The sequence below is a fragment of the Bubalus bubalis genome, chromosome 8, assembly GCF_019923935.1.
Source record: "Bubalus bubalis isolate 160015118507 breed Murrah chromosome 8, NDDB_SH_1, whole genome shotgun sequence".
NCBI classification, from domain to species: domain Eukaryota; kingdom Metazoa; phylum Chordata; class Mammalia; order Artiodactyla; family Bovidae; genus Bubalus; species Bubalus bubalis.
This window is the reverse complement of record NC_059164.1, coordinates 15,611,785-15,627,897: the sequence shown is the minus strand read 5'-3', so window position 1 is coordinate 15,627,897 and position 16,113 is coordinate 15,611,785. Positions and strand designations below refer to the sequence as shown.

General features: G+C 39.3%; 1 protein-coding gene and 1 long non-coding RNA gene across 2 annotated transcripts in view; one reads left to right on the top strand and one right to left on the bottom strand.

Moving 5' to 3' along the window:
- The window catches only part of LOC112586445, a 105,452-nt gene that overhangs the window by 50,829 nt on the left and 38,510 nt on the right, over positions 1-16,113 (top strand). The window lies entirely within an intron of this gene.
- The window catches only part of UMAD1 (UBAP1-MVB12-associated (UMA) domain containing 1), a 295,711-nt gene continuing 290,033 nt past the window's right edge, over positions 10,436-16,113 (bottom strand). The window contains exon 4 of the mRNA XM_044946491.2: positions 10,436-10,596. Coding sequence (XP_044802426.2) covers positions 10,570-10,596 — 27 coding nt within the window. The 3' untranslated portion in view covers positions 10,436-10,569. The remainder of the gene's footprint in view (positions 10,597-16,113) is intronic.

Sequence of the window (16,113 nt, the reverse complement as noted above, 5' to 3'; positions counted from 1 at the left end):
TTATAAAATTAAGGCTAAAGACACTCCATATTTTAATAGGCCCAGGTTTTCTATAATGTCTAAATGTTCATAATCCCTTTACTATACTCCAGTTAGCATCTGTGCACATAAGTGTAACTGAGAAAGAAGAAAAAATACCCTTTTCCACTTGAGTATTTCAGTTTGGTATTCTTAGTATGAGATGAGTACATTTTTATAGAAAATGGCTGCAGAAGAAAAAAGTAATATTTGAGAAGATAGAGTCCAAGAATTCTTAAGTACCTGGGAAGATTTTTTTAAGTAAATAAAAAAGAAAAAAAAATGGTGGGCTTTCTCAGGAAACAAAGTGAACCAATATATCTCATCACTTATTTATTGTTTTGGAAAAACTATCTACAAACCTGTACCAGCTAAAACACCCTTCCCACAATGACTGATGCCATTGGCAAGGTTGCTATGTGCAGAAAGAAGACTGAAAATGATAGAGTACAAATATTGTGGGTTTTCATTGTCATTATGAGAAACTAATGTTTTTAGACCTTGGATCTGAGAGGTAATTTACATGGGCGATTATGAGAACTCTCATGGAATGATTGTGCACCTGCATTTGGTCAAACAGAAAGAAAACTCTCTCGCTGAGTAATGTACCATATGCAAATTGAGGGATCAAAGGATCAGAACAGCTGGCATGCAAAGAATATTTTACAGATTCTTAGGGAGCACTAGTCTGGAGCCATTCAGACCTTCCACCAAGCTGGCAAAAGTGTAGCTTAGGTAACCTTAACTGGAGTCTGAATGAAAATGGCTTTTGGAGAAAGGGAAAAATGTTACGGCCAAAGTCCAAAACTCACTAGCATTGATAACAGCATCCAGAAAAGTGAGAAGAGCCATTAACAAAGTCATTAATTAGAATGTTTTTTACATTCCTTCCATCAACTGAAAACATGTTTAATATGCACTTTTCTTAATTTTTTTTAGTCTTTTCTTTCCTATTTTTAAAAATTTATTTTAGTTGATTTACTGTGTTGTGTTAATTGCTGCTGTATAGCAAAGTGATTCAGTTATATGCATATATACATTCTTTTCAAATTATTCTTTTCCATTATGCTTTATTACAGGATACTGAATATAATTCCCTGTGCTAAACAGACCTTGTTTTTATCCATTCTGTATATAATAACTTTATCTGCTAGTCTCAAACTTCCCATCCCTCTCCCATACACTCTCCCCCATGGCAACCAGAAGTCTGTTTCCTAGGTGAGTCTGTTTCTGTTTTGTAGTAAGTTCATTTTTGTCATATTTAAATTCCACATATAAGTGATATTATATGGTTTTTGTCTTTCTGACTTCCTTCACTTAGTATATTAATGTTTAGGTCTGTCCACGTTGCTGCAAATAGCATTATTTCATTCTTTTTTGTGGTTGAGTAGTATTCTGCTATATATGTGTATGTCACATCTTCATTATCCCTTTGTCTGCAAATGGACATTTAGGTTGTTTCCATGTCCTGGCTCTTGTTTATATTGCTGCTATATTTCAACATTTATTGCTAGAAAAAGATAACCTGCCTGAATTTCATAAAGACACATTGGTGAATTTCATAAAGACATATTGATGAATATAATAAAGACATATCAGCACACTACTTATGTTTCCAGGGCAGAGTGGGCACATCTTTGGCCAACACATAGATTAAATGGGAGTAGTGCTTGAAGGCTCAGCTGTTACTTGAGCAAAGAAGTTATTATTCATCAGAAACAGACTGCTAACAGGACTTGAGAGACGGTGTGGTCTATGGAAAGAGTTCTGGACCATGTGCAGCTTCAACTTGCTCATCTGTTAAGTGGGGATAATAACACTTGCCCTGCCCAGGTCATATTTGTTGTGAACATCAAACAAAGTCTTAAGAGGTGAATGCATTCTGTAATGTATGATATGTAATGTACATGATGCAAGGGATTATTCTTAATGAATGAATTCACTAATAGCTATTCTTTTATAGGGATTAGAGAGGTCCTAAATCCCCAGAGATTGATGCAATTATATCAATAATTATTTGACCCTTGTATTTATTTTAGTTAATAATCACATGCATCTCTTATTTAGGCAAGAAAGCTGAATTTCCTGTGTGAGCCACCCTTCTGCCTACATTCAAGTCTGCTTTCTTTGTGTTTGCATAACTCAGTGAACTCAGCCAAGATGTCAACAGGGAAGTCCTCTTTTTGATTAAAATGGGTTATTTTGGCATGTATGTCCTAACTCTAATCACTAAGACAAGACCAAAAAAACCCCCAATGTCCCATTCCATGTGATTCCAGAACCCTGGGCTTCCCTCATTCTTGGTCCACTGACCAAAAAAAGCTACCATTTTAGCAAAATTTACACACCCCACTGCTCTTCTATGTAAGTTTTAGAACAGCACATTCATAATACTATACTAAGAAGCATCAGAAATAATCAAGGCTCAACTGTACTCACAGAGCAGCCCTTTATTTTTCTCTCTTTCTAGAAAATTCACAACTTGGCATCTGGTCACAAAATTTTAGAAGCCCTTGGCCATGCCAGTAAGCTTTGAAGTATAGAGGTGGATAAGCCCTGGGACAGAACTTTCTTGACCTAAATTTTACATGCTTATCATTTGGTAACTAATTTTTCTTGCTTTTTTTGTTGTTGTTGTTTCCTTTGAAAGAGGAGAAGGCCTTGTAACTGAATGTATATTTTGCAAAGGATTGATAGCCTTTTTAATAATAAGCCTGAGTTATAATAGGGACCATGTGTAATACTCTTTCTCTACCTCTCTGGAAGTGCCTCTAGACTTGCAGTTCTGGAAGGGCCCTCTTCTTTGCTGTTGTTCAGTTTCTTCCTGCCCTCAATCATTCCCAGCATCAGGGTCTTTTCCAATGAATCAGCTCTCCTTATCAGGTGGCCAAAGTATTGGGAGCTTCAGCATCAGTCCTTCCAGTGAATATTCAGGGTTGATTTCCTTTAGGATGGACTGGTTTCCTTGTTGCCTTCAGGTAACCCGGCTGTCTTAGTTTGTAACCTCAAGGCTCAAGGCCAACTCTGGGACCAATTTTTTCATTTGTAAAAAGCATTAAATTGAGGATCTCAAAGCCCCTTTCAGCTCTGAGCTACACCTTCAAAGATGATCCAGTTTAGTCAGTCCATAAGACTGAAGCGACTTAGCAGCAGCAGCAAGCCTGAAAAACGCACTCTTAATATTTGGAACCTACCCTCAACATCTCTCATGAAAACAATTCTTACCTCCTATATTAACTTGAGTTTTCATTCAAACTTCTACAACTGAAACCATCTATCAACAACAAAACCCCACAACTAAAATAATGTTGTTGTTGTTGTTTTTTTTTTAAGACCATTCAATTTCAACTTATTGGATTCATTTGTCTACTCTATGGGGAAAATGTATGGAGTATTTCACTGTGAACAATTACACTTTGACAAACATTTACTGTGATGATCACTGGAAAAGCAATGCTCATTATTGGTTAACCACTTAGCTGGCTAATACCTAATCTAAGCTCTGTCATTAACGGGCCAAGTGGCCTAGAATAAACTTCAGTTTCCTTATCTGCAAAGTGGGAACTGAGCCAGTGACCCAACTCTTGAAAAGTACTTGTAATCACTCTTGAGTCTCAGAGGGCAGATGACCATGGCACCATCTGACACTCTTTGGAGGGTGCATTTACTCTTTGAGGCCATTAAGGGAACCATTTAGTACTGTAGCAGCGACTTACAGATGTTGCCCCCGTGGTCCCAAAGACGTAACGCACCGTCCGTATACCTCTTGCTTCCTTTGTGTGTATCAACTAATCTATCAGATGGTACCTTTGATAGATCCATTTGCTAGACACAAGTGGGTGGGCATTTTACTCCCAGACAGTACTTGCCTCTTCCCTGCTCTTAAAAGAATCAGAGACAAACCCAAACAGGCATCTACCCAGCACTCCTACAGAGAACTTTGGGGTTATTTATGAAACAGAGCTGCTAACTGTTGTAACCTCCCTGTGGCACTATTGTATTCTCTGGTGTTAGGAAGAACCACACTGAGTGGGAGTGTTGGAGGTACTTTTTTGATTTTAACATTATTAATAATAGCTCTAGGGTATGAATGTCTCTCCGCTTGCTTGTCCTCTTCTCTTTCCATCTGGATTCAGAGAAAGAGGAATTTTGAAGAAGGTAAATCTACTTAATTTCTGGATCACTTCCTATCTGCTGTCTCCTCAAGTAGCATTTTGATCAAATATTCATAGTCTCTCCTGTGTCATTAATTTTTCTTTGGTTACTCTTTTCTTCCAAACTCTGTAAAAATCTCTAATTTAAAAATTTTTTGCTGGAGTAGAGTTGATTTATAATATTGTGTTAGTTTCAGATGTACAACAAAGTGGCTCAGTTATACATATATTCATTCTTTTTCAGATTCTTTACTCACATAGGTTATTACAGAATATAGAATAAAGTCCCTTGTGCTACACAGTAGGTCATTGTTGGTTATCCATTTTATATACAGCAGTGTGTGTATATTAATCCCAAACTCCTGATTTATCCCTCCCCTCGGTGTTTCTCCTCTGGTAGCATAAATTTGTGTTTTCAAAACCTGTGAGTCTCTTCCTGTTTTGTAAATAAGATCATTTATATCATTTTAAAAATTAGATCCCACATCTAAGTGATATCATATGATAAATTTGTGTTTCTCTTTCAGACTTACTTCACTTAGCATGGTAATCTCTAGGTCCATCCATGTTGCTGAAAATGGCACTATTTTGTTCTTTTTTATGGCTGAGTAATACTTGATTGTTGGAGAAGGCAATGGCACCCCACTCCAGTACTTTTGCCTGGAAAATCCCATGGATGGAGGAGCCTGGCTGCAGTCCATGGGGTTGCTAGAGTTGGACACAACTGAGTGACTTCACTTTCACTTTTCACTTTCATGCATTGGAAAAGGAAATGGCAACCCACTCCAGTGTTCTTGCCTGGAGAATCCCGGGGACGGGGGAGCCTGGTGGGCTGCCGTCTATGGGGTCGCACAGAGTCGGACATGACTGAAGCGACTTAGCAGTAGCAGCAGCAATACTTGATTGTATATATGTATCATATCTTCTTTATGCATTTTTCTGCCGATGGACACTGAGTTTGCTTCCATAATTTGACCATTGTGAACAGTGCTACAATGAACACTGCGGTGCCTGTATCTTTTCAAACTATGGTTTCTCTGGAAATGTACTCAGGAGTGGTATTACTGGATCAAATGCTAGTTCTATTTTTAGTTTTTTAAGGACCCTCCATACTGTTCTCCATAGTGGTTGTACTAATTTACATTTCCACCAACAGTATAGGATGGTTCCTTTTCCTCCACCTCTATTTCCAGCATTTACTATTGGTAGACTTTTTGATGATGCTTTTCGGATTGGGGTGATGTGATACCTTGTTGCAGTCTTGACTTGCATTTCTCTGATAATAAGTGATGTTGAGCAGAAAAGCTCTAATCTTCAATAAATCATACTCTCCCTGGACTTTATACCCTTGTTTGCCTCTCGCCTGCTCTTTTGTTTCTTTCCTAGTTATGCCTGTGAAAAGGAAATCCACTCAGAGTGTCCTCACTTCACTCACTCACTCCATAACCCACCATAGCCTGTGAATGTGGTCATCATTGATAATGGTCCTCTGGGTTTTCAAGAACCTGTAAAATGTTTGTGATCTACAGAAAAGTTGATTGGCTTAAATACAAAAAAAAAAAAAATTAACTAGTACAAACTTCAAAGGGAAAATTTTTATGAGATGAATTTAATGTGGAATTTGGCATGTAAAGAATCTGCCCATAATGCGGGAGACCTGGCCTTGATCCCTGGGCCAGGAAGATTTCCTGGAGAAGGAAATGGCAACCCACTCCAGTATTCTTGCCTGGAGAATTCCTTGGACAGTGGAGTTCATGGGGTCGCAGAGAGTCAGACACAACTGAGTGACACACTTTCACTTTCACGCCAGAAATGAGTGTGTTTAGGATCTAGGAGAATTTTAAATGATGAGTCTGCGTTTTCTTTCATGTCCCTAGCTAAGTAAAGAGTACATATCCCTTCAACAGCTCAATCTAGAAATCTGGGAGATGTGTTATACCTTTTTCCCCTCACATCTTATATCCAGTCAGTCACCAATTCATTCAATTCCTTTACTTTCTTGAATATGTCCACTTCTCTACATCTTTTAAAAACACAGTTCTGGTCTTGCTGCCCTCATGCTTCATCCTTAGTGATTCCCATTAACTTGGGATGAAGCCCCCAATACTACCAGGACCCCTAAAGCCCACCATACTGGCCTCTGCCTGCTTCTCCAGCTCGATTCCAGTCCCGGCCCTCTTCCCTCTCAGTACATTAGCTGTAGCCAGAACGGTGTGCATCTTAAATCACTCTGGCAAGAATCCTCCCCTTTCACAAGGTATTTATCTTAGAACATCTTTCTACCCACTCCCCCGAACCTCCAGATTGTGTCGGCTGCTCCTGTGCCTGTCACCATCCACCACAATGACATTCTCATTGCAGTCTGGGCTGCACCTTCTCAGCTCTCCAACACACTTTATTTTTTAAAATGTTATTGGTGTATAGTTGACTTACAATATTGTGTTAGTTTTAGGTGTACAGCTTAGTAATTCAGTTATACATATATTCATTCTTTTTCAGATTCTTTTCCCATATAGGCTACTACAGAATATTGAGTAGAGTTCCCTGTGCTATACAGGAGGTCCTTGTTGGTTATCTATTTTATATATATGGTGTGTGTGTATATTAATCCCAAGCTCTTAATTTATCCCCTGCCCATGTTTCCCCTTTGGTAACCATAAATTTGTTTTTTGAATCTGTGAGTCTGTTTAAGGTTTTGTAAATAAGATCATTTTTTAAAAAGTAGTTTCCACATATGAGTGCTATCATATGATATGTGTCTTTGTCTGACTTACTTCACTTATGATAATCTCTAAATTCATCCACGTTGCTGCAAATGACATTATTTTGTTCTTTCTTTATGGCTAATACTCCCTCATATATATGTACTGCATCTTCTTTATCCATGCATCTAGATGGACATTTAGGTTGCTTTCATGTCCTGGCTATTGTAAATAGTGCTTCAGTGAACCCTGGGGTGTGGGTGTGTGTATCTTTTTGAATTACAGTAGGTTCCAATAGACTTTAAATTCTTTGTTCAATGTGTTCAGTGTTTTCTTTTCCCCAATACAAGTGCCTAGTATTTGTTAAGTACTTCCTACGTGTGAGGCCTTTTTATATACACTATCTCATTTTAATCATTACAACAACTATGTGAAAGTGAAAGTGTTAGTCGCTCAGTTGCGTCTTGATTCTTTGCAACCCCGTGGTCTGTCTGTGGAATTCTTCAGGCAAGAATACTGGAGTGGGTAGCCATTCCATTCTCCAGGGGATCTTCCCGATCCAGGGATTGAACCTGGGTCTCCTGCATTGCAGGCAATTTCTTTACCATCTGAGCCTATTCCCTGGTATATATGTACCACATCATCTTTATCCATTCATCTGTTGATGGACATTTGGGTTGCTTCCATGTCCTGGCTATTGTAAACAGTGCTGAAATGAGCATTGGCGTGCATGTATCTATTTGAATTATGGTTTCAACACACTTTAAATTCTTTGTTCAGTGTCTCTTTTCCCAATAAGAGTGCCTAATATTTATTAAGTACTTCCTATGTGTGAGGCATCTTTATATATACTATTTCATTTTAATCTTTACAACAACTATGAGGTAGGTTCTATTATTACCCTAGCTTTACAAGTAAAGAAACTGAAGTTCTAAGAAGCTGAAGGCCACATAGCTAGTGAAGGATAAATTAAAACTGGAACCTAAGCAGTCTGTATCCAGAGCTCATGTGTAACCATGATTAATATGCTTCAGAGAAGCAATAAACTCCATAAGGGCAGAGGCCAGATCTTATACCCCCAGAGCCTAACACAGGATTGGCATATAGTAGGGGCCAACAAGGACTTGCTGATATACTTAATGCAGTGCCAGCTCCTAGAGTGGCCTATGGTCCACCACATTCTTCCCCTCATCTACCTTTCTAGATTTTTCTCCCAGTGGGCCTGTCCCCCTTTTCCCCATGCCCCATCTCCTAGCCATATAAGCAGTTCCCTGTACAGGCCATAGTGGTTCACACTTCTGCCTTTTGTCTGTTCATTATTTCCCTCATTTGCTCATCCATTCATTCACTCACTCACCATGCATCTGTTTACTGAATACCTACTGAAGGCTCTGTGTGTGTGCACGTGCGTGTGTGTGTTCAGTCACTTCAGTCCTGTCAGACTCTTTGCAACCCTATGGACTGTATCCCACCAGGCTCCTCTCTCCATGGTGATTCTCCAGGCAAGAATACTGGAGTGGGTTGCCATGCCCTCCTCCAGGGGATCTTCCTGACCCAGGGATCAAACCTGAGTTTCTTATGTCTCCTGCACTGGCAAGCAGCTACTGCCGCTAAGTCACTTCAGTCGTGTCCGACTCTGTGCAACCCCAGAGACGGCAGCCCACCAGGCTCTCCCGTCCCTGGGATTCTCCAGGTAAGAACACTGGAGTGGGTTGCCATTTTCTTCTCCAATGCATGAAAGTGAAAAGTGAAAGTGAAGTCGCTCAGTCGTGTCTTGGCTCTTGGCGACCCCATGGACTGCAGCCTATCAGGCTCCTCCATCCATGGGATTTTCCAGGCAAGAGTAACAGAGTGTGATAGGCTATGGAACACTAAAAAGGATGTCTAAATGAGACTGGGGAGTCAAGAAAGGCTCCCAAGAGAGGTAACATTGAAATTGTGTCAAAGGCTGTGTGGCAGAGCTGCACGGCAAGCCCCTGTTCACCTTTCAGGACTCTGCTCTGTCTCTTCCATCGCTCTCTCCATGGCAGAGCATTCAGGGATATTGTACCGCATGTCTTTAGAGGACTGCTCCTCCTATCAGTGAGGTCCTCTTACTCTCTTTGTGTATCATCTCAGCACATGAGTTCCTGACACAGAAGAGACACCCAATAAAGCACCGATGAATGAACAAGTAAAATCATGGTTCTTTTAGTGAAAACATTCCTCTTAAATTCATTGTACAACTCTGTGCATTTACCTGAAACCATAGAATTTGGGTTCATTTACAGAATATAAATAGTCAAAGCTATGGTTTTTCCAGTAGTCATGTATGGATATGAGAGTTGGATCATAAAGAAGGCTGAGAGCCAAAGAGCTGATGCTTTTGAACTGTGGTGTTGGAGAAGACTGTTGAGGGTCCCTTGGACAACAAGGAGATCCAACCAATCAATCCTAAAGGAAATTAACCCTGAATATTCATTGGAAGGACTGATGCTGAAACTGAAGCTCCAGTACTTTGGCCACCTGATGTGAAGAGCTGATTCATTGGAAAAGACCTTGATGCTGGGAAAGACTGAGGACAAGATGAGAAGGGGGCAACAGAGGATGAAATGGTTAGAAGGCACCCTTGACTCAATGAGCATGAGTTTGAGCAAGCTCTGGAAGATAGTGAAGGACAGGGAAGCCTGGCATGTTGCAGTCCATGGGGTGGCAAAGAGTTGGACATGACTGAGCAACTGAACAACAGCAACAATAGAATAGACATTTTCTTAACATACAAATAAAAGGGATTTGGGGACCACTGACACCTGGCAACATGGTATCATTTTAGACACAGATATATGAACTCCATAAAAACACTTCTGTAAATTCACATATATACACAGCCATATGGTTTTGTCAAATTTGTGAGTCTAATACCTTGAGGAGAGAATTCACACCGTCAGGCACATTCTCCTGAAAGCTCTGGATACTCGAGAATATTACATGACAGAATGTTAGTACATTTTATGGAAGGCAAGATGATCCTCATGATTCTCCCATCAATGAGAAAGACTTTCTCATTATTGAAATGGGCCCTAAATGTTAGGCAGTTAATGTGTTTTGTGCACGTGTGAAAAAAAAAAAAAAAATGATGCTGTTATACATCCTGGACTAACATCAAAGCACACATATGTCACACTGTTCTTTTTGGGTTTGTCATATACAGGGCTCTTTAAAAATTGTAATGAGATGCAAACTTACCCCAATGTCCCCTTCTCTACTTAATATATGCGGGACTGCGATGACTCTCTGGGGACAAAGCTCTTATAGGAACTGTTGAGGATGACGCCTGGCATTCTGCAGTCCTGTGTCTCTTTGAATGTATTACATTGAGCTACCACTTTCTCTCTCAGGATGAGTTATCTCACCTGCCAAATCAGTAGGCTGGACTAGAGCCGGGGTCAGCAAACCTTTTTGGTAAAGGGTGAAATAGTAAATATTTTGGCCCTTGAATCACATGGTCTGTGTTGCAACCACTTAACTCCATCACTGAAGAGTGGAAGCAGTCATCCAAATATGTAAACAAACAGGCATGCCTACTCGCCAATAAAATTTTATTTACAAAAATGGTGGGCCAGATTTGGGCAGCGGGTCAGAGTCACAGATGCCTGGACTAGTTGAATTCTAGCATCCCTTTTAAGCTTTTTTTGTGCCGTGGTGTTTGGTTTCAGTCATCCCAGGAGAGAATTCAGGGACAGCTGAGAAAAAAAGAGAAGCACACTTTAAGAAATCATTGGCTGGATGAGATGACTATATTTGACTTATCTTTTCACTTGAAATCTTTTAACTTTGTAGCATAATGCCCCTATTATATTTAGCAATTAGAGTGCCATCACAAAGTAAAATGTAAAACCATTATTCCTTGAAAAGAGAAAAGGCTTGTGGTATGAAATGATGCATGCAAGGAGTGTGGGTGATAATTTACTCATATAATCATTTCTATTTCAGTTCTATGGCAAGTATTTCTGGAGATGGCTCACACAGCAAGGAGATCTTTAAAGATGTGCACACCATAATTAACCTTTTTATATACTCTGATAGAAATATCAATAGTCTTTTCTCTGGTTGCAGTTTTAACTTTACTTATGGTCTACGGAATGGTTTGAATTAAAGAATGACGATTATAAGGGAAAAAAAAAAAACCTTTATATACTTTGAGCTTAAAACAAAACATGCATATTCTTCCCATTACTTTTATTTCATAGTTAAGTTCTAGACAATGAAAACTCTGTTTCTTTTTTCTCCCTGGCAGAGGAAATTAGATAACTTAACTGACTAGTACTTCTAAGCATGGTGTCTGGACCAGCAGCAGCCTTACTAGGGACTTAGGAATGCAAATCCTCCAGCCCTCCCCCAGACCTACTGAGTGAGAAACTCTGAGGTTGGGGCCCAGGAGTCTGTAGTTTAACAGACCCTCTAAGTGATTCTGATGCCCAGTCAAGTTTAAGAACCACTGGCATAGATGATCACTTTCTAGAAACAAAAGTTAAAGGGAAGACTTGACCTCATGCAAACAGCAGAATGACCCTAGAGTAGGCACACTCAAAAAGTGCAGAATAAGGACAATAAGGCTAGCATATATTACAGGCTTCCCCCATGGCTCAGTGGGTAAAGAATTTGCCTGTAATGCAGGAGACACAAGAGACGCAGGTTTGATCCCAGGTCAGGAAGATCCCCTGGAGAAGGAAATGGCAACCCACTCCAGTCTTCTTGCCTGGAGAATCCCATGGACAGAGGAGCCTGGCAGGCTACAGTCCATGGGGTCACTAAGAGTTGGATATGACTGAGTGAATAAGCATACATACAAATAAATTACAGGAAGAGAGAGTCTGGGAAAGAAAAACAATAGGTAAGAAGAGAGAGAGAACTTGGATGAGTAAGAACTAGAAAATCCCAGAGGTTCCATTTGCAGCTGAAGCTGAGCTCATAGACATTACCATCCCTTCCAGTCTCAAAGTCACCCATTCAACAACCCAGCCCATGACTGATGGGTGAGGACTATGCTAGGTGATGGGGACATGGGAATGAAGAAGATAACTATTCCTGTCTGCGAAGAGGTCATGGTCTTAGAGTGAAAATGAAAAGAAGCAGCTCCCCCGAGAATTTACAAGTACCTAATGGTCAAAGTCAGAGGAGAAGCAGGATGGCGGGAGAGGAGAGACAAGGTGAAGAGAACAAAGATGAAAGAGGATGAATACGAGGATGAAAAGAATGAGCATCAGACGATTTTCTTTGTGTTAGGGCTTTGAGGAAGCTGTCCTTCTAATCCCCCCCATGACTCAATGGCAAGTTCTGCTGTGACTTGGAGATACGGATCTCTAACAATTCTTGATGCCTCACTGGTCCACTGATCAGAACTGCAAAACTGCAACCAAGAGCCTTCCCTTCTTGTCCTTTATGATGCTTACAGCTGGCAAAAAAGCAAAAGTAACACAGACATGTAGAATGTTAAGTTATGTATGTCAAAAACAATATGCTCTTACTCCAACATTACCTGGTCATTCTTCTAGTTCTGTGGCATAATGTTAATAAACTTAGAGCCTCATCTTAAAGTCACCTTTAGGTTCACAAGGAGAGTGTTAACAGATGAAAGCATGTTATTAGAAACTAACATCAAATCAAATATCATAGTGCTTTTAGCTTTGGATAATTTCTAAACGTCCCCTTGTCAAACAGACTCAGATGTTCTAAAGAATGACTTTATTGTTTTATATAATAATGTCTATTATTGTTTTAAAAAATTCAAGAAATACAGAAAGGTACAAAAGAAGAGGTAAATAATTTCCCAAAGTAAAGATTACTAAATTTGGTGAACAAATATAAATACAATGACAGGTAATTAGATATGGTTTGAGAAAGAGGGATCACACAATACCTGTTATCATTTGAAACCAAGTTTTTATTTTGGTATAATTTTAGATTTACAGAAACATTATAAGCATACTACAGAGTATTACCAGCTTCCTCTCCTTTTAACATATTCCATTACCGTGGTACATTTAACACATTTAAAAATCAACATTGATACATTATGATTACCTAAATTCAAGACTTTGTTTGAATTTTGCAGTTTTTCCACTAATCTCTTCTTTCTTTTCCAAGTTTCACATTGCATTTACTTGTCAGGTATTTTATTAGGCAAGATCCTCCAGAGAAGCAGAACCAATAGGATATGTGCATATATTGCATAAGAAATAAATAATAATTATTTATTTAAAGAATTGGCTTGCTTGATTTTTTATTAATTTTTATTGGAGTACAGCTGCTTTACAATGTTGTATTAGTTTTTGCTGTACAACAAAGTGAATCAGCTGTATGTTTACATATATCCCCCCTTTTGTGGATTTCCTTCCCATTTAGGTCACCACTGAGCACTGAGTAGAGTTCCCTGTGCTATACAGTAAGTTCTCGTTAGTTATCTATTTTATACATATTAACAATATCAGTAGGGTATATACATCAATCCCAATCTCCAAATTCATCCCATAGCCCCCTTCCTCCTTTGTTCTCTACATCTGTATCTCCATTTCTGCTTTATAAATAAGATCATCTATACCATTTTTCTAGATTCCACAAATATGTGTTAATATACAATATTTGTGTTTCTCTTTGACTTACTTCACTCTGTTTGACAGTCTCAAGGTCCATCCACATCTCTGCAAATGGCACAATTTCATTCCTTTTTATGACTGAGTAATATTCCATTCCAGTGTATATGTATCACATCTTCTTTATCTGTTTATCTATCAATGGACACTTAGACTGATTCCATATCATGGTTATTGTAAACAATGCTCCAGTGAACACTGGGTGCATGTATCTTTTTGAATTATGGTTTTCTCTGGATATATGCCCAGGAGTGGATTGTTAGGTCATATGGTAGTTCTATTTTTAGTTTTTTATGGAACTTCCTTACTATTCTCCATAGAGACTTTATCAATGTACATTCCCACCAACAGTGTCAGAGGGTTCTTTTTTTCCTCCACACTGTCTCCAGCATTTATTGTTTGTTCATTTTTTGATAATGGTCATTCTGACTGGTGTGATGTAATACCTCATGTAGTTTTGGTTTGCATTTCCCTAACAATTAGTGATATCGAGCATCTTTTCATGTGTTTGTTGGCCATCTGTATGTATTCTTTGAAGAATTGTCTATTTAGGTCTTCTGCCCATTTTTTGATTGGATTGTTTGTTTTCATGATATTGAGCTCCATGAGCTATTTATATATTTTGGAGATTAATCCCTTGTCAATTGCTTTTCTTTGCAAATATTATCTCCCATTCTGAGGGCTGTCCTTTCATCTTTATGGTTTCCTTTGTTGTGAAAAAGCTTTTAAACATAAGTAGTTCAATTTGTTTATTTTTATTTTATTTTCATTTCTCCCGGAATTGGGTTAAAAAATATCTTGCCGTTATTTATATCAAAGAGTTTTCTGCCTGTGAATTTTCCTCTTTGAATTTTATAATGTCTGGCCTTACAGTTAGGTCTTTAATCCATTTTGAGTTTATTTTTCTGTATAATGTTAGGCAGTGTTCTAATTTCATTCTTTTACATGTCCAGTTTTCCCAGTACCACTTATTGAATCTCTTTAATTTTTTATTCTAATTCTGTGAAAAATGCCATTGGTGATTTGATAGGGATTGCATTGACCGTAGATTGCTTTGGGTTAGTATAGTCATTTTTACAATATTGATTCTTCCAATACAAGAACGTGGTACTGATATGAACATGCTGCTGCTAAGTCATTTCAGTCGTGTCCGACTCTGTGCGACCCCATAGATGGCAGCCCACCAGGCTCCCCCGTCCCTGGGATTCTCCAGGCAAGAACACTGGAGTGGGTTGCCATTTGCTTCTCCAATGCATGAAAGTGAAAAGTGAAAGTGAAGTCGCTCAGTTGTGTCTGACTCTTAGTGACCTCATGGACTGCAGCCTACCAGGCTCCTCTGTCCATGGGATTTTCTAGGCAAGAGTACTGGAGTGGGGTGCCATTGCCTTCTCCAGATATGAACATGGTACTGATATATCTCTTTATCTATTTGTGTCATCCTTGATTTCTTTCATCAGTATCTTATAGTTTTCTGAATACAGATTTTTTTGCTCCTTCAGTTCAGTTCAGTGCAGTTCGGTCACTCAGTCGTGTCCGACTTTTTGCACCCCATGGACTGCAGCACACCAGGCTTCCCTGTCCATCACCAGTTCTCAGAGCTTGCTCAAACTCATGTCCATTGAGTCTGTGATGCCATCTAACCATCTTACCTTCTGTCATCACCTTCTCCTCCTGCCTTCATTCTTTCCCAGCATAAGGATCTTTTCCAAGGAGTCAGTTCTTCACATCAGGTGGCCAAAGTATTGGAGTTTCAGCTTCAGCATCAGTCCTTCCAATGAATATTCAGGACTGATTTCCTTTAGGATGGACAGGTTGGATCTCCTTGCAGTCCAAGGGACTCTCAAGAGTCTTCTCCAACACCACAGTTCAAAAGCATCAATTCTTTGGCACTCAGCCTTCTTTATGACTCAACTCTCACAACCATACATAGCGACTGCATAAGCCATAGCCTTGACTAGATGGACCTTTGTTGGCAAAATAATGTCTCTGCTTTTTAATATGCTGTCTAGGTTGGTCATAGCTTTTCTTCCAAAGAGCAAGTGTCTTTTAATTTCATGGCTGCAGTCACCATACGCAGTGATTTTGGAGCCCCCAAAAATAAAGTCTCTCACTGTTCCATTGTTTCCCCATCTATTTGCCATGAAGTGATGGGACCAGATGCCATGATCTTCTTTTTCTGAATGTTGAGTTTTAGGCCAACTTTTCACCCTCCTTTTTCACTTTCATTGAGAGGCTCTTTAATTCCTTTTTCCTTTCTGCCATAAGGGTAGTGTCATCTGTGTATCCAAGGTTATTGATATTTCTCCCAGTAATCTTGATTCCAGCTTGTGCTTCATCCAGCCCAGCATTTCACATTATGCATATAAGTTAAATAAGAGGGTGGAAATATACAGCCTTGACGTACTCCTTTTCCAATTTGGAACCAGTCTGTTGTTCCATGTACCGTTCTAACTGTTGCTTCTTGATCTGCATATAGGTTTCTCAGGAAGCAGGTAAGGTGGTCTGGTATTCCTATCTCTTTCAGAATTTTCCACAGTTTGTTGTGATCCATACAGTCAAAGGCTTTGGCATAGTCCTCCTTAGGTAGGTTTATTCCTAGTTATTTTA